At 39.2% G+C, this 26,837-nt stretch overlaps 1 protein-coding gene and 1 non-coding gene across 2 annotated transcripts in view; both read right to left on the bottom strand.

The window, feature by feature from the left end:
• Window positions 1–2,920: 2,920 nt before the first annotated feature.
• The window catches only part of NAA25 (N-alpha-acetyltransferase 25, NatB auxiliary subunit), a 56,566-nt gene continuing 32,649 nt past the window's right edge, over window positions 2,921–26,837 (bottom strand). The window contains exons 14-24 of the mRNA XM_090290733.1: window positions 23,104–23,284; window positions 22,185–22,284; window positions 17,383–17,534; window positions 16,533–16,658; window positions 14,443–14,686; window positions 13,016–13,139; window positions 11,944–12,009; window positions 10,524–10,621; window positions 9,081–9,191; window positions 6,472–6,618; window positions 2,921–4,031 (exon numbers count right to left, since the gene is read on the bottom strand). Coding sequence (XP_090146859.1) covers window positions 3,909–4,031; window positions 6,472–6,618; window positions 9,081–9,191; window positions 10,524–10,621; window positions 11,944–12,009; window positions 13,016–13,139; window positions 14,443–14,686; window positions 16,533–16,658; window positions 17,383–17,534; window positions 22,185–22,284; window positions 23,104–23,284 — 1,472 coding nt within the window. The 3' untranslated portion in view covers window positions 2,921–3,908. The remainder of the gene's footprint in view (window positions 4,032–6,471; window positions 6,619–9,080; window positions 9,192–10,523; window positions 10,622–11,943; window positions 12,010–13,015; window positions 13,140–14,442; window positions 14,687–16,532; window positions 16,659–17,382; window positions 17,535–22,184; window positions 22,285–23,103; window positions 23,285–26,837) is intronic.
• LOC149996816 (small nucleolar RNA SNORA31) lies at window positions 22,454–22,583 on the bottom strand. The gene has a single exon (XR_016507318.1). It is a non-coding gene; the product is annotated as a small nucleolar RNA SNORA31 (small nucleolar RNA).

The following is a 26,837-nucleotide window of genomic DNA, read 5'->3' on the forward strand; positions in this document are numbered from 1 at the left end:
TATATAAAAGCTCTGCTCAAGCATAAACTTCTTTAGATATCCCACAAATAATCTATAAGCATTTGGGTCACAGTTGCTTACCCTCCACTTGTATGAAATACATGTCTGCATCAAGCAGTGATAGCACCTAAAAAACAAAGAACATCAAAAATTATAACCCTGAGCCGACTGGGGAAGGTTAAAAATGGCAGAGGGGTATAACCAAGGACCCACCATTTGCTACAAGAAAGTAACACTGGGCGAAGACGGACTCCTCAGGGCTCAGATAAGCAATTGGTAATCACGGGACAGAAAAACACCAACAGCTCTTCCCACCATGCATCAGTGTGGCTGAGTAAACTTGGTCGTAGCCTGTGGATTCATGCACTCCTGGGTAAGGCATGTCCTCAGCCTTTCTGCAGTCCTCCAGGTGACTTCCCACCAAATTTAGAAATCTCACTCCTTCCCCTGGCTTCAAAGTCCTTACTGCTCAGATCCTCACTCTGCTTTCTATCTCAATCCCTACCTCTCGTCCTAGGATGTTCATTAAGTCCCAGCCACTTGAGCCTTTTTTTGTTCCGGTCACTGGAACATGCTTAGCTGTGTCCTGCCTTGGGGCCTTTGAACTTCTGTTCCTTTTTCCATGGCTGACTATTCCTCATTCATGTCAGATGGCAGCACTCAAAGCGTCCTCTCATGACCCAGTTTATCACATACCCTGATTTATTTTATTAAACAGAACTTAATTACAAGCTAATATTTATTGTCACTTTCCCCACCTTGGCCACTAACTAGGATATGTGGTCTCATTTACCATCAACAGACTAAAATGGAATGTGGCATGTAGTAAAATAAGTATTCAATACATATATATTGAATTATTAAATGCTAGCATGCAAGGTACTACTTTTAAACAAAAAGATTAATGGCCTTGGAATATAAATTTTAAGTTCACAAATATTACAATTTTTCTGAGAAATGTAACACTCAATACAAAATTGAGGTGAATTATACCATTTAAAAGGTAGTTTCTAGGAATCTGAACAAAAACGAACCAGGTAGAAATGTAAATTAACCCTTCCAGTTTAAAGTAGATTTGCTATGCTTATTCTGAAGAAGGAAGTATACTTCCCATTTCAATAAATCACATCAAGTAAGTAGGAAGAGTATCAATAACAAGGCCATATATACACTGAAACCCCTTTTTATATTAAAAGTTAAAATGAAAGACATCCAGATTAAACATAGTGATTGCAAAATATAATGCAATTTTGAACAATTAAAATTATGAAAATATACAAAATTGATGGGCAACACAGCTAGGCATTTGTACATTTTTCAATTATTTGGAGAACACAAAATTTCTTTACCTTTTAAACACATCAGATAAATGATTTAAATGAAATGTTCGCTTTGGAGAGTCTTAACTTAGGATCTCAGTAGTATAAAAAGCAGTAATTTTTCAGTCTGTAAACAGTAGTTGTGTTTTTCTCCTTTCCTCTTTTTTTTTTTTTTTTAAATAGCAATTTACCACACAAAAACAAAACAAAACCCACACAATCCAGAAACAGCAGCAGCAGCAGCAATGGGTTATTTGAGAATTCTCTTCAAATACCAATGACATACAATTACTGGAGAGGGTGCTTTTTACTCATGTAAGAATATATATATATATATTTTTTAAACTATACACAATTTATAGTGCATGAGTTTCCAAAAGAACAGATTAATAAAAGATATTGGCCATTTCTGCATAATTTCACTCTTTTTACAATTTTCTGAAAACGTAAGAGGTTGGATCTAATTGAAATGCTACATTTAGTAGGAATATCAGCAAGTAACGAAGAATTACCTCAACATAACATTGTCCCTAAAACCCACCTTTTGAGTTTTTAGTAGAGGTCCCAGATGCCCCTGGGCAAGGGACTAGTCAGGTAGACCAGTGGAGTCACACACTGTCCCTGAGGACCTAGGCCAGCCCACTGGGCAAACACATGCTACATTGATCACGGTCAGTTGAGGACATGTTTCAAAGAGCATCTCTACTTTTATGTACAGTATTTTTGGATATTCAAAGAAACATCATTTCATGAACACATGCCATACACACAAACCCCCATCCCGTATACACACAAAATTCCATTTAAACGGACCATAGTTTTATGAAATTGTGGTATGTAGTCATTAAATTACATTTGGAATCGATCAGAATTCTCAGTTCATCTTGTTAATCAGCTCTTGCTTTGGGGATGGGGTATGACAGCTATGTCTAACAACTTACATCAAAACCCATTTTTTGAAATTAACTTGATGGACTAGAGTTCCAACAAGTCTTATTTTAAGTGGGTAAGGTAATTTTCTTTAAAATTTCGTTTGAAGTTTCAATAGTTATCAAATTGTGAGTCTAAGAAAGTCAAGATGAGGAGACAAAATACAATTGTTTTGCACACAGAGACTTTCCAAACTCTCTTTTGGTTACTTTTGAAGGAAAAAAGTGTCACATTTCATTGGAGAAGTGAGTTGGAAAGGACCTTTAAGGTCTTCAAGGCCAATCCTCCACCAGATGCTTGAATTTCTTCATCAAATTCATTTCTTTGCTCTCACAAAATTACTAACTTCAACAGTATTTGGGTAACAAAGACCAAAAACAAGCACAGATTCAAACACGAAAACATTATCTAAGCAACTGTATGAACTGTAACATTTTCAAGAGCAACGTTTCCCATTTCTGTCAGACTTACTTCAGAAGCTCTAGTCTGAGGGGCCCCAGGTGAACAATGTAAACACCATCCTGGCCTAATTCTCAAGTCTGAAGAACACTGAACCTCCAAACCCATGGGTAACATTTCTTTCACCAGTCTAAAACTTAAAACCTAGGTTAAGTCCATAATATACATTCCTTCCTTGCTTCCTTCCCCAACCCCCCACTTAAAAAAAAAAAACAAAAAAACTAAAGTATATCTTTATTTTCAAGCATACATATATATATATATATACACACACACACACATATACACACACATATGCTTGAAAATATACATATATATGTAAAATTATATATATGTGTGTATCTCACAAAACCAATGACATTGGTATCCCACTTGCCTGCATATATAATAAACACTTCTCTTCTTTAAAAGTGATTCCCATTTTTCCCAAATGGGTGAATGACAGCAAGCTAGTCCTCAGCAGGCTTATTATAAGTGGTCTGCACTGCTTCCCCCCCAGACAGCTATAAGTTAACAGGAGCCTATCTGTGACACAGCCCTCACTGGAGCTAGGATGGGGATGTCTTCGCTAGTAGGTCTATTAAACCAATACTGAGCGCCTGTGGCTGTCTGAGAGGTGCCCTTCAGTGGCAGGTACTTATGCCAAATGTCATCTGAGGCCCTTTGGGTCCCTGCCTTGGGTTCTGTGGGAACAGCTGAACAAGCCTCAAAAACTAAACTGCTAACATGGAAAGAGGGCCTGCTCCCAGCCGTCGTCCCCCTCTACTCCCCTCTGCTTCCTAAGGCTCAAGGACCAGACCAAAATGTCCACTGCTATCATGTTAGGGCCATTCAGCTGCTCTGAGGTCGATGCTTTACGCTGAATTTCTATTGCTGCTTTTATAGGACCGTCCCTGACCAGACGTTCCTGGTGATAGAAGGGCAGAAGAAAAGTGGGGTTCTCTTGTGGCTGCTATATGCATATGAACATGTATAAAAAGTGGTCAAACCCAGATGAGGGTCCTGCTTCTGGTTTATATACAATAATTTAATCAGTTGTATACATTTAATATCTAAAAAATTAATTCACGATCAAAGTCCTTCATGCATTTTATGAGGAAGTTCTGGATTAAAATGGTGCTCAACCAGATGTAGACTTTGCCTGGGAAGATGATACCATTTTCTGCTGTAGAGTCGTCAGTGCCCGTGGTTCACGCTTCCTTAAATTTTTAGTTTCTTTGTGGTCTCAAGTCTTTTTTTCAGCAGCTCCCCAATTTCCAGAAGGGAGTGCAGATAACTGCTCTGCACCTTCCCTTGCACAGTCTTTGAAAACTTTCTCTCTTCCTACAAAGGAGACAAGAATTAGTGGTCCTGCTCAGAAAGCATCCCCCAGATACCAGTTCCTCAGATATAAATTAAAACTACCGTTCTGGGTGAGCCATTTTCAACTGCATAAAATGCAAAGGCTAAAGGCTCTGGCGACCGACTGACTCCTGGTGCCCACACAATTAACTCACTTTCCTGCTTCCATGCTTCTGTTTGCCTCCTGCTGTTTGGAATTCCTTTAATCCATTCCTGTCGGCCTGGTGAGAACTTAATCCTCAAACGTCCCCTCCCTAGTAAGACTTATTGACTAGCTCAAATTTTTGGTCCAAATTAATTTCTATGTCTCTCTCTACAGCCGGGTCTTTGCCGTATTTCTCCAAGCCTTCAGCCCAACAGCAGCAGGCTCAATAAATTTATAACTACTTATTAAAAATCTCAGCTACCCAGCAAAACCCAACCATATGAAGTAATGTCGTATTTGTTCAAGTGTGCAATCTGCAAGATATTTTTTGTGTTTTTTAAGTACTGTAATTTTGAAGTTTTGTTTTTCTATAGTATTCAGGAAAGGGGATGTGAGTTTTAAATACAAAATGGGTTTGGATTTGGTCTAAAAAGTAAAAAGTTACAACTATAAATTACCGATTTCTTTCTTTGTATAAGTGTCCCTAAAGGACCGGCAAGTGTCTCTCACATGAGAGCAGAAGGCAAAAACCCTACCTGTGACGTACCTCTCCTCTAGGGTTCAATTACTGAGCCTCCACTGGGTTCACAAGCGTCCGGAAGTTACAAAGGCTAGTGGCAGGTACGAATGTGTTATAGGAATAGGTAAGAGGGAGAGGTGGGGATGGTTCTGGATTGTGGGCCTGGGACAGATTTGAGGCTGGGAACTGGGAGGTACTGCTCTCTGTTTTCTAATTCTCTTGAAACAAACATTTGTGTGTAAAGAAATAATGAATACTATCAGATGATTAAAAAATAAGGTAGATAATTACTCATAAGTAATGATCTCCCATAGTCTAAGTAAACAAAAAGCAAGAGACAAAACAACATGTAGAGCGTGCTATCACATCCATTTAACGGCAAGAGGAGGAGAGAGAAACAGACATGACACGCTTGCAGATGCCGTCTCTGACTCAGGAAGAGTGCATGAGGAACTACTGGTAATAGCAGTTCCTGCTGGGGAAGGGAACTGACTAGGGCACAGGTTAGAGTGGGAGGGAGACATTTCACTGTATTTTTTCTTTATCCTTTACATTTTTATTTTTTTAGCATAGGCATATTTTACTTTCAAAACAAAGGCTTAAAAATAGGAGACAAAAATACTAACGAGTTAAATGATTCATCAATTAGTACTTCTAATCGCCACTGAAGTCTACACTCATTCCAATACACGTGGGAAGCAGCTGCGTATCAGGCTCATTAGGCTAAAACCAAACTTCGGTTTCTTCATCCAGTCTTTGGGAGCGGGAAAGGCTCCTTCCCACAGTAGGCCCCCCGCCCCACTTTGTGTTGAAGCTTTACAACAGGAGCCTGCAGCCTTTCACACCTGGTGTCGGCGGCAAAATTCCTTTCCCTTTCCTGGGGGAGTCTGGGGCTAGGGTGACGGATGCCCTCAGATGACGGGATGGGTTCCCTCACCGGCAGAGGCTCAGGTCAGACAACGCTCAAGGGAAGCATCCTCTCAAGATCAACTTCCATCACTGGAGAACCCCCAGAAACAGGGGTACCACCATTGCCCTTCTGGCCTTTATCAAAATCCTAAACCTGTTCCAGACTGGTGAATGTTAGTTAACTCACCTGACACCTTTAAATCTTCAATTATTTCAGGCTGAGAACTTCATTTATTTAATTTTTTTAAAGAATCCACATTTTAAAGGCAAGACTTTACAGGGATTTTGCTGACAGAATTTTAAGAAACCAGCCTAAAATAACTATCAGGAGAAATCTGATGACGACTACATTTGACTCCATACGTGATTCCATTCCTTTTTTTTGGCTAGCTTGCTCTAGCCTAATTATTAGTGACATAATTATTTCTGATGTCCAGCATCTCTTCTTTTCCCAGTAATAACCACTAGGGTGGCAAAGAAGCCAGCCAGCCCAGTGGCAGGTAAGTTCTCACTCAAGGAGATTGTCTCTGGATTACAAAAATGTACCTGGTTTCCTCTGGTGCTCACAAAAGGGACAGCGCTAACTCTACTCCTCACCAATGCAGCGTTAGTTTCCACAGTAAAAGAACCCCTACGATGTACAGAAGAAGGGGGGCAACAGGGTGGAAATAAAGGAGGGGAATCCACCGCTCCCACCCCCACCACACCAAACGACTACTGCAGGCACTTTCTAATCACAATTCCTGTAAGGGAAGAATGATAAATTGGAAATTAACATGTCCTTGTGATAAAGATAAGAATGTGAATATTTTTATATAGCTTATTGCTCATAGCCTACATTCTCTTACCAGTGAGAGAGAAGTGTCTTCTAAAATAAGGTCTTCAAGTTTAAGTGCAATTAGATGTGTTTCAAGCCCTTTAATATGATCCACAACATTGGAAATTAAAGTCTGAAGCCCAGTAACATAGTCTTGAAAATTGGTAAAGACAGGTGGCTGAAAAAAAGATTTTTAAAAAGTTGAAAGATTATCAGACATATTTCCTGTAAGCTATACTAATTTCATACGAAAGCATTACTTAATGCTATTAACAGTAACATGGATAGGTACAGTTTTGAGTATTAACACAGTCTCTAAAACCATAATAAATTTAATTGCCACCAAATAACTCAGCAACAATGACTTCAGCATTTTTTAAATGAGATTTTAGTTCACTCTGGGAAATGACAGAAGAAATTCCAATAGAAAATTATCTTAGTTGGCCATTACTCAGCTTAAGGCTGAGAACCTCCTGGAACACTAAAGATGAGAGGAGCCAAGATTTCATTTCTTCATGTCTTTGAGATTTCCCCTAATGTTAATAACAGAAATAGAATATTCTAAGCTCTAATAGAAAAATAATGAGTGACTACAGCTGAGAAAATTCTGAAAAAGAGTAGCTAAGGGGAATTTTCCCTAGAAGATACTACAGTACATTATACTTACACTAAATCCAGATGTTACTGGCATATAACTAAACTAACAGTTACATCCCACTAATAACATAATCTCAGTTTTTAATTCCAGTGCTTTTACAGAATAACTCAGCTATCTACATTCACTGGAACATTTTTTTTTTCTTATCTAAAAATGCTGGGTGAAACATATTCTAAGACGTCTACAAAAAATTTGAACTTTATTTAGTGCATTTGTTAGCGGAACTAGTAGTGGAACTGTACTAATTCCAAAACTATTTGATATTTATTGTTAAACAGCAAATGAACAAATATACTGATACTGTTGGGAACCAGGGTTCTCACTCCATGAAAAGGAAGTTACAAACATGGAAGGAAAAAAGGAACAGAAGGAAGAACAGTGATATTAGACTGAAGCTGGAGGTATCAGTAAGATTTAATTATTTAAAACTCTACGTGTGTGTTGGTGTGTGTAATAAATTTCCTGTCTCTCTCTACTGACATAAATGAGAAATTATGAAACCCTAATAATAATTAGTACACCTAACACTTAGATCTTGGTTTTGAAATACCATTCCCATTGAAGGAACCAGGACTCCTTGAAAAAATGTCTGATTTCAGTTCAGTGGGAAAGTACAAAGTACTTGGAGTAGTTTTGCTGTTCCAAAATATAAGGGCTTAAAAACAGATATGGACATGTTCAAGGACAGGAACCAGATTACAGTGGCTCCCACTAGCCAATTTGAACATCCAAAAGAAAATGATATTGGATTCGTCGTCGGCAGCCGTCCGTCTCGAGAGACGATGGTGTAGCTTCTTAAGAGTCTATCTGCACCGCCGAGAATGGCTGTGCAGTCCGACTCGGGAGTGACACGGTATCTGTCTCCTCCCGTGTTGAATCGACATCTTGCGATGACGCTGGAGTGTCCTCTCCAATGAAGCTGAAGCTACAGAGCCTGGGCAGGGTGATATGGAGGGTCTGCTGTTGCCCATGCAGCAGACCAATATTGGATTATAATGTAAACTTAAAACAGAATGAGTCCATAGTGATATTCAAATAGTGATGTTAAAAATATACATATATTTGAATATATATATATACACATAAAAGAAAATAGTGCCATCTAATAAATAGATTGAGAATTTTTAAAAATCACCATTGTGGAACCATCAATGTAATGATGATTCATGCAAGCTAGACTAACAACAGATGCTAAAACCAATGGATGAAAACCTGGTGCCAGGAAACTGGATATTCATTCTGGGCATCATCCCATAGATTACTTATTAATTAGAGGGGTAAGAACACCTTTATAATAAAGACATCCAGGAGACACTTCCTTTATCAAACAATTAAATCTGAAGTCACCAATAATGGGACATCACAACATTAGTGCCCCTTGATTTAATTTGCTAAAAAAAGACACAACATCTATGTTTAATCTAAATCTGAGACAAGCAGCCAAATCTAGATTGTAGGACATTCTACCTGAAACCTAGCTAGACTCTTCAACGATACAGGAAAAACAATAGGCTAAAGAAGTGTCAGATTTAAAAAATGTCAGATCCTTAGTGGGATTCTAGTATTTTTTTTAAAAAGGCTATGAAGGACATAATTATTCTATCGATATTAAATTTCTTGGGTGCTGTGGTTTTGTAGAAGTAGAAGACTGCCCCTGCTATCCTGGTGTGTTAAATATCATGAAGTCTGTACTTTTCTTTCAAATGGTTCAACAGACTAAAAGAGGGAGCAGGGGAGAATGAGAGAGAGAAAGAAAACAAATGGGGCAAACTATTAGCAAGTGGTAAGACTGGGGAAGGATATTTGGATGTCATTGTATTAGCCTTTCAGCTTCCCTGTAGGTGTGCAATTTTTAAAAAACTGCTGGGGAGAGAAAATAAATGCAGAGAGGATCCGAAGGTCTCTTTACAACAAGCGAGAGAACAGTAAAAAGAAAAAGCAGCATGCAGCCAGATTATGACTTGTCTTTTCTCTGTTATTACCATAATAATGCTGGTTTCTTTTTTCTTCTTTTTCTTTTTCTGTAAATTTAACTTGTATGGTCTCAGGACACTCTCACAGTAACTGGACACCCAAAGGATAATAGAAACCGTCTGAAAAAAAAAGCGGCAAATTCGTGAATAAGGACTGCACTCGAGGTGTCTATCAGGGACAGTTAAATGTAATGGATTAAACGAAGAAATGGGCAGCTCTCCTAAACAAGTCCCTTTGACTTCTCCTCCAACTCTCCCCGCTCTAATTTCCATGATCACCACGGTGATCCAGGCCTTCATCACCTCCTGCTTAGATTCCTCTAACAGCTTAAATCTTCCTTCAGGTTCTTCCAGCTCTAAGTCCATCGTCCACTTGATTCAATTTCCTTTCTCTTCCCTGTAGGAAGTGGGGACCTACTAACATCCTTTTCACTCAAGTGAGAAGTCCAAATTCCTAAACATGGAACCCACGGGTTCTTTGTAATAGGTCTCTTCCCACACAACTGTCCAGCCTGGAAAGACCCTACCTTACCTGCAAACATTAATTTCAATATATACGGAGACTCTCCCCAGTTAGTCAGCATATGTCCACTGTATTCAGTTAGGTGTTTACATGTCTTCTTCTATGCTACAGTGTATGCATGTACATATGCATGCAATTATTATTCATTCATTCATGAAGTGTATCCTAGGCTCTTACAATGTACCAGTCACCAGAACAGAGAATACCACCCTCATGAAGCTTACAGACTATAGGGGAAGAAAAGTAAATAAACGTGCCACAGAAATTAAAGAAAAGATAACGGAATATGAGTGTCTGTGACCCTTCTCCTCTCTCTGCTAAAAAGTAGAGTTTTGCTATATCAGCTCCTGGATCCTCCTTTGTAATGCAGAATCTCAGTTATGAGAGGATAGCAACAACAAATAAAAGAAATAGAGGAATTAATCTAAACTAAATAATAGCTGAGTCAAAAAGAAAAGTGAACAGAAAACATCTGGATCTGAAGTGGATCAGAAATCTTCAGATGAGTAAAGCCAATTTCAAGAAGTTTACTTAAGCTTTTTTTTTTTTTTTAAGATTTTATTTATTTTATTTTTTTAGAAAGGGGAAGAGAGGGAGAAGGAAAGGGCGAGAAACATCAACGGGGACACGGCCCGCAACCCAGGCTTGTGCCCTGACCACAAATCAAACCAGTGACTTTTCGGTTCACGGGCCAGCACCCAATCCACTGAGCCGCACCAGCCGGGGCTACCTAAGCATTATGAATGAAATCTTGGTGTCTTGGAAGGAATTAGCTCGGAAAAGGACAAATCGTTTTTTCAATTAACGAAAGGCAAGGGTGAGGGATTAAGTTAAAGGTATATGGTGCCTATGATCTGTTTATTTTTGAAAAATTAATCCTGCATACAATTTTTTAAAATCTGGTTTTTCAGGAAGAAAACAAAACATACCTCAACAAAGAAGACTAGATTTTCTAAACGAGTAGGGTGTGTTTTCAAGTTACCATTTTTAACTTCTAACAGATCACCTTTACATTTACTGAAGACATCTGAAAACAGAAAAATATTTCATGGTTTTATGCAGCTTTTGTTTCAATTTATTTTTAGGAATGCAATGCACAATCTACTAAAGAATAAATATAAAAGCTTAAGCCAGAAAACCTCCCACCACACAGCATAAACCGAACACCAAAGAATATCTGTGTTAAGCTCTTTAAAAAGTCACATGACTATTGCTCTCTTGTCTTCAAAATATAAAAGGTAGCTTTATAAATCACATATTCAAGGGTCTAAGCCTTTTCACAGACAGGCCATTGGCACAATAAAATTAAGACTCCAAGTAAATGATTTAGAAGAGCTTGTGTCATTAAGGCCTAAAAGATTAAAGTACATGGTAGAAATGTAGCTTCATAACAAATACCACATTTAATTCTCATAATCATGATCATCTTTTAATTCTCATTCTTCATTTCAGCAATAAAATAAGAGATTGTTTAGAATCCTGAACAGATTCTTAGAGATTTTAAATGCTTATGTGTACCCTTTTACCAAATAATTCCATTTCTAGGAATTTAATCAGAAGAAAATAATCAAATAAGTACCCCAAAACTTGTGTCCCAAGATGTTCACTTCAGCATTGTTATAAATACAGTATCCCCTCACTTATCACAGGTATTATGTTCCAGAACCCCCCTGCGAAGTAGGAACCTTACATTAAACCTATTCTTAAACCTACATCACTTTAACAACATATGTATACAGTACCACAAAATCCCACGATATAGGAAAAATCTGCGATAAATAATAAAGTATAATTTTTTTTAAATCCCGTGATACAGTGAGGCCACGATAAGTGAACCGCGATATAGCGAGGGACATTTATAAATATTGCTATAAATAACTCAAGTGTATAATATGTAGTCAATGGGGGTATACATAAATAAATTTGGTACCTCAATATAAGACCAACGTGTGTGTGTGTATCTGACATGGTAAGATATCCAAGGCAATAAAAAATTAGTCAGAAAAACATGTATTATTCCTTCCCATATAGTAAAAATAAATCACTACTATGTATGTCCATATACACATGTATGAGCTCCCTGGGTGGTATCCAGGAGTGCAGACTCCAAAGTGTCCACAGCTCTCACTTACCTGAGGGAATGGGGCTGGGAAAAGGCAAAAGATCATATGTACTTGTTCCTGCTTTATAACAGGTACCTACTACTTTTGTAATCAAAACTTTTTAAAATTAAAAGCAATTCTTTAAATATACCAAAAGTATGGATTACTTTCAAATCTTGCGAGTTTTGATTTTAAAAAATGAGTGATTATCAGATACAAAAGGGAATCCACAGTTAAGACCGCTTACCTTTTAACTGTTCTAGTAAAGACTTAAGACTATTTTCTACTCTCTTCTGGATCTCCACTGTATCATCTACAATTGAAAAACAAAAAACATTAATTTTTTTCTTTTTCAGCAAGCTTGGTACCTTCAAACAACACATAGGCAAAGATGTTTTCTTTTCTCTTAAGAGCCGTAGGCACCTAAATTCTATTACTGGGAGTCAGAGAGAAAGACGATAGGAAGGAAAGAAAAGGAAAAGAGAAGAGAGAAAGGGCAAGAGAAAAAAAGAAAGTTATTAATTACCTTCTGCCAAAAGCACTACCTAAAATTCTCTAGGAGGACTAGAAATCTATGTCTCAAATACTCTTTATAAATAACAGGATGTACAAACCTGATTTAAAAGGAAAAAAAAAAAGGCACAGTCTATAGAACATTTGTAATTATTACTGGTTTGAGAGCTTAGAAAAAAAAACTATTCTCCACAAAGGTAAGGACTTCATTTTCTAAAAAAGATTTTATTAATTTATTTTTAGAGACAGGGGAAGGGAGGGAGGGAGATATCCATTGATCGGTTGCTCTCATACGCACCCTGAAGGGGGACCAAACCTGCCTCCCAGGCATGTGCCCTGACTGGAATCGAACTGCTGGCCACCTTTCACTCCGTGGGACATCGCCCGACCAACTCAGTCATGCTGGTCAGGGGAGGGCTTCATTTTTAAATAAAGAACTCAATATGAAATCTAACAATATTTTAACAGATCAAGGCTTTATTTCTTCAACTTTTGAACCTAATAAAATTTCAAAATGGAAAAGCCTTAAACTTCTAAAACATTACTTTGTAAGCTTTTAATGTACTTTCTTGTATGTTAAACCTAATAATGTTTCAAATATGAGAAAGACTTAAATTTAAACTTCTAAAATGTTACTTTGTATCCTTTGAATGTACTCTCTTGTACCTAAAACTAGAACAGCTCCCAGCTTCCATCTCCTCCAAATATTCCCAAATAATGAATTATAGATACGCTGTTGCATGTACTCCGGGTAATGCTGCGATGACAAAGACCCAGGAAGCACACCCACGCAAATGTACACTTACCTAAACCGTTGGTATCCAGCTCATAAACATCACTAACAAGATAGAAGGAACTGGTCTGACACTGAGAACAGCCAGAATCAAAGAATCCGCCCATTCTGGTCGGCACAGGACCAAGGAAAGGGTACTGAAAACGGAAGGAAAAAGTGATGCTGTTTAACTTCATTTAAGCTCACACAAAGTAAGAAAACAAAGGACTACAGCTACTGGACAAAAACCTATCTTAGTGAATAAGCTGTAAACCACGACCAGTAAACCACAGTGACCCCCTTCCCCTCCTTATCCACAGGAGATACACTGGGAGACCCCAGGGAATGCCTGAAACCGTGGATACTACCGAACCCTATGCATACTGTCTTTTCCTATACATACATACCTATGATAAAACATAATTTACAAATCAGGCAAGAGATTAACAACAATAACTAAAATAAAATATAACAATTATAACAATATAGCTAATGAAAGTTAAATGAATGTGGCCACTCGTTTCAGAGAATCCCTTGCTGCAGTCTTCGTAAAGGCTCAGTGCCGACAATCAGAACATGTGTCTTGTGAATTTATGGGTCTCCCACCCATAAATTTAAGGCCTTTTCCACCTTAACTAAGCACTGACTACACATTGTAGCCATAACTTTCAGTTTGAGGTACGAAAGAAAAACAGCACAAATTTCCTTTTCCTTCAGCACAATTTTGTGGATAGATTTATTCTTACTGTAGCTCTTAGTAACCTTAGCATGAGTTTTTCTTTCCTTATTAAATTGAGAACTTTCACGTTGTCACTTAAAAGAGAGTACTTCATGGCTTCTCTCTAGTGTATCCAAATTGCCAGCATCACGGCTCTTGTGCTTTGGGGCCGCTGTTAAGTAAAATAAGGGTGACCGCAGTATCCTGACACCCAAGACAGCGACTGAGGGACCAAAGGGCAGGGCGTGTATACGGTGTGGATACACTGGACAAAGGGATGAGTCATGTTCCAGGTGGGACTGGGAGGACAGAGCGGGACAGTGTGAGATTTCATCATGCTACTCAGAACAGCAAGCAATTTAAAACTTACAAATTGTTTATTTCTGGAAATTCCCATTTAATATTTTCAGATTGTGGTTGACTGCAGGTAACCAACTGTAACTGTGGAAAGCATAATCATGAATTTTTTTTAAAAAGGGAACTAAGTAATAACTAAATCATAACAATGAAAATAGATCGCTACTAAAAATTCACCACCACAAGAAAAAAGCTGTTTTGCTTTTCCTCACCCTGCAGTTTGGATATTAAGCCAGCCTCCGCAATCCCAAATCTCTAATATTTGCCTTTTTCCTGCAGATGTCATAAACTGGGTCAAAATACTGTTCACTTACCCCAAATTCCTATTTTTAAAAAGACAGTCACAGGTTACTGCAGTTTTGATGATAAAGACATACTGACGATACCTGAATCTCCTTCTCGAGAAATCGCTTTCCCGTCTCCAGGGCCGCCTCCAGCTGCTGAAGGAGCAAACGAAGAACGTCGATCCTGGAGGCGATGCCGTTCTCGGAGGTCCTCTCCGAGTTCTTTGGCTCCACAGGGTGGCTCAGACTTGGAAGGCCACTGATCAGCCTCAACGTTAAGGAACGAATTCTTAACCACATGGTCTCCTCCTCCAAGGAAAGTTTCTTATGTTCTTCAGAAACATCCCTTAAAAAAAAGAAAATCCACAAACCATCCCATTTATTCAATGTTTTGCCTTTAAATGTTTCAAAGTTCACTTTCATCAGACAAGATGCCTTTGAATGGCTCCAGCTTTCATTTACTAGCTGAATGATCTTAGACAGACCAAAACCATCCCAGTCTCCATTTCGGTATCCACTAATGGGAATGATAACCTACTAAACAGGTGATTTATCCCCTTAAGGGAAACTTTTCTGATGATAAAACACATGATATAAAAATGTCAGCCCTGGCTGGTGTGGCTCAGCGGATTGAGTGCCAGCCTGCAAACCAAAGGGTCTCCAGCTCGATTCCCAGTCAGGGCACAGGCCTGGGTTGCGGGCCAGGCCCCCATTTGGGGGTGTGTGAGAGGTAACCACACATTGATGTTTCCCTCTCTTTCTCCCTCCCTTCCCCTCTCTCTAAAAGTAAATAAAATCTTTAAAAAAATTTTTTCAAATAACAGAAAAGTAAATAATAGGAAAACATGTCCTGATAATCAAGCACCCACCATATCAACAAGCTTTTATAGATCCTTTCAGATTTTTGCAATACAGAGGAACGAAGTACAACTAAAAATACTTATATAACTCATCTTAAACACATAAATGAGCTCACAGTATTCATACTATTTTCCAAACAGCATCTTTTCATGATAGCGTGTGCGGGAAAGATTAACGTAGCAAGGCCGAGGCTATTATCTTTAGAAGGGACTGCTTGCAAGGGTAGCCCTTAGCTGATGTCTGGGGACTCGGTATCCCAACCACTCCCTAAGTGATAAGAGTGGCTCATTCTGCCTAGACTGTTTGTGTAAGCACTGTGGTTTACGGTGAGTACCTGCCTTCCTGCTGGGGGTCTGCAGTATCGGTCCAGGCTAGACACAGGGCACCTACATAATCAGCTGACAAAACCCTTGGGCCCCGCCTTTCTCCGGGCTTCTCTAAGCAGAAACATGGCACAAACATTACTGTATTTTCCGTTTCTGGAGAAAGGAGCACACTTGGCATGGTCCCTCCCATGAGGGAGAAGGCCCTGGAAGTCTGTGCGTGGAATTCTCCAGACTCCGCCTGTGTGGTTTTCCCTTGCTGATCCTGTCAGGTACCCTTGTGCTATAATAAACCCTGTGAGTGCAGCGATATGTGGAGTCCCACAAGTCCTAGCAAATCACTAAACATGGTCTAGGCAACCCCCAACACACAGTATATTCAGAACTACCTCCTACTTACATATCTGCATGTGTGTGCACCTATTCCCTCAGGTCCCACCTTCCTAGAAGCAGATCTGCTCAACTAAATAGTACATGGAATTTTCAACCTTGATACATAGCATTAAAATTCCCTGGTTAGGGAAGGTTACATAAAGTTTTACCCCCATGTAAATGAGCAACAACCATTTCCCCACAATCTTGTTGAGCACAGTACTAATTTTTTTTATCTTTGTAGAACAGGTTAAAAAAACTTGTTAACTAATGTACTTCTATATAGAAGGCTAACATTTACAAAGGTCAAATTGTTTATGTTTCCAGATTTGATGTAATGCTTAAGAAAGGCTTTCTGCAACTGATTTTTTTTCATTTTATATTTCCTTCTAGAATATGTAAGGAGTTCTAACATAATCTTTAATCTATCTGGAATTTGTTTTCACAGATGCTAGAAAGGAAGATCTAACTTTTAGATTATCCAGTAATCCCAATATAGGGGTGCGATTTATTTTTTTACTTTGGCTTACCTATATTTTCTTATCCTTGCAAAAAAAAAACATGTTATCATATTTGTGTAAAAAAGTTTAAAAAATAAAAACCTCTTAGATTCATCCAAGGTTATTTCCGATTTACCTATCTTTTGGGTCCCAGCTGAAGAAAACATTTAAGTCTCTGTTGTCTCGCAAGGCTTCCCACGGAATGTCATCTTCTTCTGGCTGAAGATTCATCGACTTTACACTTTCTGCTAAGCTGACTGATCTGCAATACAGAGAACTTATTTATGTATTATTTCAGTAATAAAACAGCCACAAAAAAGTATTAGCTAGGACTTAGTTTTACTAGAAAGGAAGGGAAAGAGAAAGGAAGGAAGGAAAGAAGGAAGGAAGGAAGGAGGGAGAGAAGGAGGGAGAGATGGAGGGAGGGAAGGAGGGAGGGAAGGATTACTATTAAGAAATAAAGGCTCTGTATAAAAGACTCATGGACATGGACAACGGGGAGGGATATGATTGCGGGAGAGGGGGTGGGTTGGGTAGGGGAGAGAAATTAGGGGAAAAGGGGACAACTGTAATTGAAAAACCAAAATTTAAAAAAAAAAAAAAAAAGGAAATAAAGGCTCATATAAGGTGAGAGAGAACCAAGCACAGATCCTGCTGGCCTGAGTCTGGAAGCCCAACCACAACAAAACAGATCAACATTAATTCCTGAAATCCCATGCTTGCAGGACTCCTTGTAAACACAATATTGCCCATAGCCTAGCTGGCCTCTGTATGGGACCTGGCAGTACTCCCTCATTCCCAGGACATGAACCAGGTTCCTTCCTGTTTCTTCCCCGCCCTCCCCGCCCCCCACCACCCACACACGCCCTCCTTTTCTCCCCATTTTCCTTAGCTTAAGCCTGCTAATGTCACCCATGAGCCCATTAAGGACCCTTGGCATCTGATATAATCTCTTAGTTCTTTTTTAGCTTTTATACAATACTTACATATTTGCTTCAAGTAGAAGGTCTAACAACATCCGTTCAGTACGGACTTGTGCAAAATGAAGAGAATTATTCAGCCTGTTCCTAAAAGCGATAAACTCTGGGATCTTCTCAAATGCACCATATTTGTAAGCTTGAATAATATATTCTGAGGTCTGGGAAGGAAAGACATTTACCTTGGTATAAATATTTCACAGATCAGGCAACAAAGGTAAACCTTTCCAGTCAAAACAAAACAACCAAACTAAAATTAAGTGTAATGTTGAATGTAATCTTTAAAGGTCTTGGTCACCAAGCTGAATGTCAGCTTTTTGAAATGTTACTTTTCTTCTTCCCTACACCGGAGTCAAATGTTTTCTTTACAATGTCACTACTAGTAACACACAGCTGCCGCTGCCACCACACACTTTTTCTTAGCAGTTGTCTTTCACCTCAACAGGACTAGAGGGTTGTCATACCACACCAGTTAAAAATCTGGTTCGTGCCATTGTGGGAGGGATATTACTCCATGTTTTTCTGCATCTAAGATAAACCACTGTATACCAAGATCCCAAAAACGCCAGAATAAGATAGCCGCCCTACAGCCTCCCCCCTTCAAATCGCTCTCCTTCAGAAAAAAGGTGCTCCTCGGTTCTGTTTATTTCTAGAAGAATACAGTACCACAAACATAGGGCATATATTACATCAGGTTAGAAATAAGGCGCCCAACAAAAGACCTATAAAAACTCATGTCATAGTCTGAGGACAGAAAGACTTCAGAACCAGGTTACTTGTCCATCCAAACGACCTATGATCCTGCAGGAAAATTCCATAACAAGGAAGTGAAGGCGACACTCGCCACATCTGCTTTAATTTAGACTAACGCACATACACAGATGAAATGCTGTGAACAGAGGCAAGATAGAGAACCCTGAACAGAAGCTCTGGCACAACGGAACACCGTCTCAGGGAAGGACACCGCGTAGGCAGACCTAGGCCATAAGGATGAGAAGTCAGAAGGGCACCCTTTCGGGCCAAGGAAGGTGTGAAGCTCACAGCTCCTGCCTGCCCCAGAGATCCTTTCTAGAAAAGCCGGCCTTCCTGCACAGCCTCCATCAGCTCTGCCCCCGTCGCCACAACGTCCCAATAATTTGCCCAACAGGAAAACAGGCTAAGAGTTAACAACATACCCTCTGATACACAGCCTCGCAGGGTTCATTTCAGGCCGCGGGGTTGCGCCACGGGCGCTAATTCAACTGCATTCGATGCGGCTTTTAAACCCCCATGGGACACCTCGGCGAGCTGTCTGCCTGCGGTATCTGGAGAAATTAAAGACGGACGGACACAAGAAAATTAAAAAGATTACTTGTGATCCTGCAGGTTTAAAGAAGGACTATCTGAAAAAGCTCAAGTGTACCTTCTAGCTTGATTAAAGGACAGCGATAGGCCCCATCGAGAAGAGGCCAGGACACTCTAAACACACACGCCTATCTGATGGCCACTTGGCTTGGAAAACACAGCAAGGTTTACCAGCAGCCCTTGCACCAGGAACTTAGCACTTGAGAAAAACAGCTGGTTAGGAACATATGATCCAGCAACTAATCAGGATAAAAATATGACTTTCGTGATTCTGATCAAGTGTATCAATTACAGTTCCAAAATATGATATGATTGAAGGAAAGAACCCAGGCTTACCAAGTGTAGACGCAGTTTTAATTTTGAAGTGGTCCATAAACTACCACTTTAGAAAAAGGGTAACAGCTTTAAAAAGAGAAAAATCAGGGACAACAAAGAGGGAATGTGCAGTACCTTAAAAAACTAGGAAGATAAAGCTAGTTCTCTGGATGCTCTTCCCTGAGGACAGTCCTCCTTTAAGGCTGCAGGGAAACAACTACTGCAGAGCGAGGAAAGAGCCCGGGCAGCCACCCCCGGGGACAAAGGCCGAGAAAGGACGACGATTTGAGGAAACACCCTGCCTATTGAAATTGCAGGCAAAACTGGAAGCCACAGGCACTTTAAAGACTTCTGAACATCAGAGAATGTTGTCTGTACATATTTCTACTCATTTATGAACCACTGAGGCTATTTAGATCCCATTTGGATTCCTGAAATGAACCCTGGTCACTGAAAGTTTGCAAAATACATGGACATCAAATGATTTTCAGAAATACCTAAAATAGAGACTTTTAAAGGGAAACTTTTTAAAAGTACAAATATGTAAGTAACTTTTGGAGATGTAATCTAGCTCTAACTCTCATACTGTAAAACTCTCCAAGTACTGATGACAGCAGACAATGACCTTCCCAGAGAGGATCTCCCTGGGCAGACTTTCCAAATACAACGTCCAGTTCCACAGCACAAAGCCTTCAAAGCCAAGAGTCAGATTTTCACTTAGGAGTGAAAGTGTTCTTTCAAAGAGCTAGTTGGGAATTGAAACACATCAGTCACTCAAGGACACATCACCTGGGGACCCCAGAAACCACCAAGAATAAAAGACGGCGCGCATGGAGTTCTGGTTTCCAGTTCCTAACACTACCAGCAGGTCTGAGCCACACGGTACAACCCTACATCAGTGATCTCTCTCAACATCAAATCCCTACCGGAAACAGTCCACACCGGTCTCCATTTTCCTATTTGGGGACCGAACTAGCACTAAGGTTTAAGGTATATTTTCCTTGCTTTATTGTTTTTGCTTTTGCCCCCAGAATCCCCCAAAGATTATTTACCTAGTACGATTAAGTAAGTTCTGTCTTCTCAGTTAGTAGTAATAAAAAATATATGTCAAGCAGAGCGCCCTAGTCCCAGATCAGTGAACTACTATATAATTTTATCAGGTTTAGCATCACAAACGCTCGGGTAAATAATCACTCCTGTCACGTACAACCATCAGCAACACAACAAAGGTACAAAAAGACACTGAGGACAGTATGCCCTCTCAAACCGCTCCTGGGATCTCCTTTCCATACTACAATACTTCCGTGTGCGAGTGCGCGCACGTTCGAAACAACTCTTCAAACACAACATTTGTAGGGGAAAATTAAAGCTTAATTTTTATTAGGATAAAATAATGTGCTTTTATTGACCAAATCATGAACAATATGGTTCTTTGAAAATGCTACATGATTGGAAACGAATAAAAACTAGCCACCAGGATTAAATTAATAATCCCTTATTTACCCCCACTCCCACCTCAAAACTATCTGAAAAGGATCCTTTCTTTAATCTCGTCCTTAGAAATATACAAATGAGCCTTGGCTGGGTAGCTCGGTGGCTTAGAGCATTGACCTGATATACCAGGGTTGAGGGTTTGATCCCCAGTCAGGGTACATATAAAGAATCAATCAATGAATGCATAAATAAGTGAAACAACAAATTATTCCTCTCTCTCTAAAATCAATTTAAAAACGAAAATGTAACTTAAAAAAAGAAATAGGAAAATGCAAGCCAGAATAATGAGATTTAAGGAACTCTTGTCTCCTTCTGAGTTAGTGAAAGCACTTGGAAACAGAACAGCAAGCACAGACACCTGAACACGCCGTGAGAGCTCACAGACGTGTAACGCAGCTGCCCACTCGTGCTAAGACATTTTCGAAACCAAGGTCCAAAAGACACGCTCTGGCCTCTAAGCCAGGCCAGCACGTTCTGAGCAACAAGCTCAAATGCTGACGCCCACTTCCCTCTCTCCCCGGCCAGCGGCTGCGGCACAAGGTGAGGTCTGAACGGATTCCAATCACTGTGGGGGAGGGGTCGCAGGGGAGCAAAACAAGGCTTAAAAGATGACAGAGGAGGCACAGTCCACCATCTCTTGCTACGCCAGCCTTCTAGGCTACGCCCTAAGACTTGTCGGGACATGATTATTGCAAGTGCAGAATAACAAGCCTGTAGCCTCTTGTTCAGAAATGGTTCTCCCTGCCCCTGCCTTCTATTTACTATGCCCCTAAAGAATTAGATGGCAGATAGATTAACCATAGATGTTATAGTTACAAAACATTTTTTAAAAATCCCCGTAAGTGTTTGCCATCAGGAACCCCTCAAATGAGCTTCCTTGCCCAATTTCTTGGTTGCTGTTAGACCACGAATGGAAAGCTACGGGCAGAGGTCTGGCATAGCCCAATTCCAGGCGATGTGTCTTAGAAGCCCAAGAACCAAGCAGGCAGTGACCATCCTAGAAGACATCCCATATCTTCACATATGTTCCCAGGTGGTTTTGCATAGCTGGTTGACTGAGTAGAGACCATATATGTGGTTTTTCCACAAAAACTTTGCTTCTCTCACAAGTGGAGTCCAAGTCTGTTTGCAATGAAAAATATGGTGCAAATCCCATCCTTTCATTATGGCACACAGAAGCTCTATCTTATTTATCACTAGTTAAAAAAAATACTCTTGACCAGTTTCTTAAAATGACCTACAATTGGTCAGTTTTATCATTCTAAGAAAATATAAGCGTATTTGTTGTTGGCAAACAGCACAGTGGTTATAGACTTCCGAAATAAACAGAGAGCAGCTGCCATCGCAGAATCATATTTAGCATCCTCGTGTCCTTGAAAAAAGTCTCTTAGAGACTAAAAGACCAATCTAAGAGGCATTAACATTTCCTATTCTATTAACACCCAGTTTTAAAGTCACCTTTGTATGGATTCTATTAAACATGCCCACCTATTAACCACAGATAACCCTTCACCTCCACCCAACAGCGTGGCCAGTAAGCTGCGGCCTACGGGCGCGTGCACCACAGCATGGCACACCACAAGGTGTACCTGTGACACAGGGAGCGTGTGTGCACTCAGCAGGCAAGACCATAGTTAAAAAATTATTTTTTCACTTACATCTTTCTGGTTGGAGTGGAAAAACCTGAGTGCGAAGTTACAGGACTGGGATGCAGCAGCGTACTGACCTAGGGATTCAGCGTATCGGGTCAAAAGATAACTAGGTTGGAAGGAAAGAAAAAAAACATGTTATACTTACCCACTTCTAGCGTCATATACTACACTTCAAATTACTATGGCAGAGAAACAGCTACGCATATGGGATATTTTAAACATGTTATCATATAAATGATCTAATTCACAGAATCAATTTTTTTTTTTTTTTTTGCAGATGTAGTCCCCTATTCAATCTGGGCTGCCACAAAGACAGACAGAAAGCGCAGGGATTTTTTTCTTTCGCATCCTAGTGCAAACCAAAAGAACAACGTTAGATTGTTCAAGGTCTATCAGTGGATGCAGCAATTTTTTTTTAAAGAGCCAAGTTAATTCAGTTTTGTGGGAGCCCTAAAGTTCCAAGACATGCTTTCTTACACTCAGACATCAATGAAACACAAGCCGTAAGAGAACAGAATACTGTCCTCCTCAAACAGCTCTACAGGGGATAGAGAAAATACCCTTGACTCATCACGAAGAATAGTTACAATGCAAAGTCAAAGGATCTCTGAAGTCAACAAACAGAGTACATGTGTTAGCCTCTCAACTGCAGGCAGAAGGAAAAAGGGCTCAAAGTATATAGCTGTTTGCTGTTTCTGCTAAGAAAACTTTCTCGGCATTTCTAAATTGTGCAAATTTTAACATACAAAATGCTGGGAAATATAAACTTACTGGTTTGCAGTGAGTCATAATAGGTAATTATTTTATCTAAAAACCTTAGTAACAGGAACAACTTTCCTGTTAAAATGGAAAAGTCAGAGCTCCATGTATCAGGGCCCCACGCCGGCGTGGCGTCCGCTCATTAGTCAGAGTGTATACTACCAACCCAATGGTGTCGTGCTGGATATGCTTGGCGTCAAGGCTGGAGTACAGGTCCAGCACTGGTTCGAAAGCCCCCAGCACACAGTAGATTCGAACAAGCAGCAATTTGAACTGAGCATTGGAAGGGCTATGGGTTAACCCCTCTTCCAGCAGAGTCAGGGCCTGCCACACAGCAGTCTCGTCACCTGAAACCAAGATGTAATAGCGTTACCCACAGATCTTGACAGCAAATGGAGGGTTCTCAAAAACAGGAACTTACTGACATTATTACCTCCCCTAACCGTTCTAAAAATGAGTTTAGATAGCAGAGAACAAATTTTAGATACACGCCTGTTAGCAAAACAGGAGATTTCCCTGAATAGGCAGTACCTCAATTCTTAAACATGCATCTGCAAAAGTGATGCAAATTTTAAGCTGCTGGGTCTTGTGCAGCGAAGTTATGGAGTCCACAGAATCCTAGATCTCGAGAAGAGATGGACTTGGAAGGACTACAGTCCACCAACCTTCCCAATACAGGGTTTTCTCTACAAGACCCCAGACAGATGCTTTCTCTAGGCATCATCTGTCTTCCATATGTAACTCTACCAATAGGATGTCAAATAATATTTGAAAAACTGTGCTCATTAATAATCAAAATAAAATGATATACTTGTTTTGAGCCACTAAAACTCAAAAGGTCAAACGTATCAAGTCTTAAAAGATTAAGTAAATTCTTTTTTAAGAATCTAAAGTAAATAACATGAAATGCAGATCAAGCCTCATATACGACATTCACTGTTCTAATAAATTACAGCAATGCCCACACGTGGAAACATCACGCAGCCACCGGATGTTAATGAAGAGTTTTAAATAACAAGGGAAAATACTTTTGTAATATTGATCAGTAAAAGACACACGGGGAATTCAAATTAGCATGAATAGTTCATCTTAAGTCTAAAAAACATACAGAGAACGAGAAAATAATATATGCAAAACATTAGAGTGCCTTGTGGAAGCAGGAAAAGTGAGAATAAAATAAACTGTTTTTGAAAACCTGTTTTTAATCCTCACTCAAGGATATGTTTATTGCTTTTTTTTAGAGGGAGAGAAACATCAATGTGAGAGAGAAACATTGACAGGTTGCCTCCTGTATGCACCCCAACCAGGGATCAAACCCGCAATCTAGACATGTGCCCTGACCGGGAATTGAACCCACAACCTTTTGGTCAAACATGGGACGATGCTCCAACCAAGCCACCTGGCCAGGGCTGTTTTCCAAAGTTTTTACAAGCTACTTTTACAGTTAGAAAACAAAAACAAAACAGCTGAAGTAAAAGCTCTAGCTATTGAGCTTTAAAAATGATATCGCAATAGGATTTTTTCCAAGAGAAAAGAAACAATAAAAAAATGGAGCTTTAGATAACCATCTGTAATTCTACCCAATCTATGCAAAGTACACATAGCTACTTAAACTATTAGGATTTTACTGTACTGCTTTTTAACTATAATGACTTTTACACAGTAGGAGTCAGAGCATACATCCAACTGTGTTCTGCTCTTTTACTTTTAAGTGTTTTCCCATGGTGCTACCTGGTCTTTAAAATCATAATTTTATTTCATTCCACACTCACTGACCTACACTTACACAACACCAGATATAAGACCTGAAGATAAGAGTCACAGGTGGTTCCTGGCCTCATGAGGCTCAGAACCGAACAGAAGAGACAGCTGAACAATTAGAGAATAGATAATTTTAAGAGATCCTAGTTATTCTAGGATAATTGATATTAGGGAAAAACCCACAAATTTTCTTAAAGATCTCTTTAAAATAGAAACAGAACTTCAAAGTAAATAGTAAAAAGAATGGTTTAATGTATACTTCTTTCTGAATTATTAAACCAAATATTATGAAAACATTTATCATTTTATTCTGCAAAATTTAGGATGTAACTACAACTAACTCTACACAAATTCTTATCAACAGAACTTTTTTGCAACAAAATTCTTCTAACAAAATTCTATAATATAACAAAATGATGTAAGATAAATAACTTCTGGGGACATTAACATATAGCATGGTAATTATAGTGAATACTGTATTGTATATTTGAAAGTTGCTAAGAGAGTCAATTTAATAGTTCTCATGATAAGGAAAATATTTAGAGCTCTGTGTGGGATAGACATTAATTAAACTTATTATGGTAATCATTTCACAATTTATATATACATTTATCAAATTCTTATGTTGTATACCATAAACCAGTACAATGGGTTAATTATATCTCAATAAACCTGGAGGGGAAAATTACATCCTCTGATCCCCACTTTACTTTTGCATAACCATAAAAGAATGCCTTTCTGCAAACACAGTTGAGAGTACCACCAGTTTTCTAAAGCAGTCTTCTTCACTCCTTCACAGTCAGATCAGTCTCTTTCAGCACCCTCACCAACTGTCTGTAAGCTTCTAATTTTTGCCAGACCCATCTTGGAACAATGACTACGCCTATGATTGGAGCACTTCAACATCACTTTCACTGACATTAAAAAAACTTGTAACTTGCTCTGGCCAGGCAGATCAATTGGTTAGAGTCTCATCCTGATACACCAAGGTTGCGGGTTCAATCCCCGGTCAGAGCACATATAAGAATCAACCAATAAATGCATAAAAAGTGGAACAACAAATCAGTTTCTCTCTCTCTCTCGCTCTCTCTAAAATCAATCAATAAAAATATTTTTAAAAATTTGTATCTTTATAATATCTGCCAATTTCCCATGTACTTACACTATATGATTTTGGACAACTTACCTAACTTTTTTCTCTCTGCCCTGTACTTCTCTCATATGAGAAAACTGTAACAATCTTAACTGTACAATTATGAGCTTTAAATTAGCGAATTCATGAGTAGTACTTTCAAGTGCCTGATGAACAACAAATCTTAGCTTTTACTATTAGATGGTTATATATCTTTGCTCAAAAAACAAGAAGTTATCAAAGCCACAGTCAGTATGAGTGAGAATGTTAGAGGTAACTGGGGAAGTGTATCTGAGTCGGGACCAGACTGCTAAGCACTTAGTTCCTCGGTGATGTTTACACTCGGGTGACTGACAGCCCTGTGCGCATCGTGAACCTGGGGCTCAGATAACAAATACTCTAATAAAAAGGACTGACCCTCTATCCCCAGCACAACACAGCGTAACAAGTGCTCTCCTATGGGTATACAGAATACCCCTACAAAAAGCCCAGAAAGGGCATAAAATGTGCAATGAGGGAGGGGGTGAAATCAAGCCAGGCTTGTCCAGAGGCACTGCTGCAGGAGAAGTTAGATGAAGGAGATAAGAAAGTTATTTCAAAAAGAGGCAATATGACGTTCAATAATAATAGGAAAAAAAAAAGTGGATTCAGAACTGTAAGTATTGGGTTGGCCCAAAAGTTCGGTTTTTTCTTTAAGATGGTTCTAGTAGCACTTAGTTGTCTTTAAATGTCATTTGAAATAATTTTGTTAAATTGTATTGTGACAGCTCTCATATCAGCTAGCATTTAAAAAATATTGGTGATTTTTTGTGTAGCCATTTTAATATTGAAGGTGGAAGAAAATATGCAACACAAGAAGTATTTAAAGTGATGAAAAGCAAGGACCCACAACCAAGATTACTCTACCCAGCAAAGCTATCATTTAGAATGGAAGACAGATAAAGTGCTTCCCAGACAAGGTAAAGCCAAAGGAATTAACATCACCAAGCCATTATTACATGAAATAT

The sequence above is a fragment of the Furipterus horrens genome, unplaced genomic scaffold (genome assembly GCF_987537825.1).
Source record: "Furipterus horrens unplaced genomic scaffold, mFurHor1.1.pri manual_scaffold_11, whole genome shotgun sequence".
NCBI lineage: Eukaryota > Metazoa > Chordata > Mammalia > Chiroptera > Furipteridae > Furipterus > Furipterus horrens.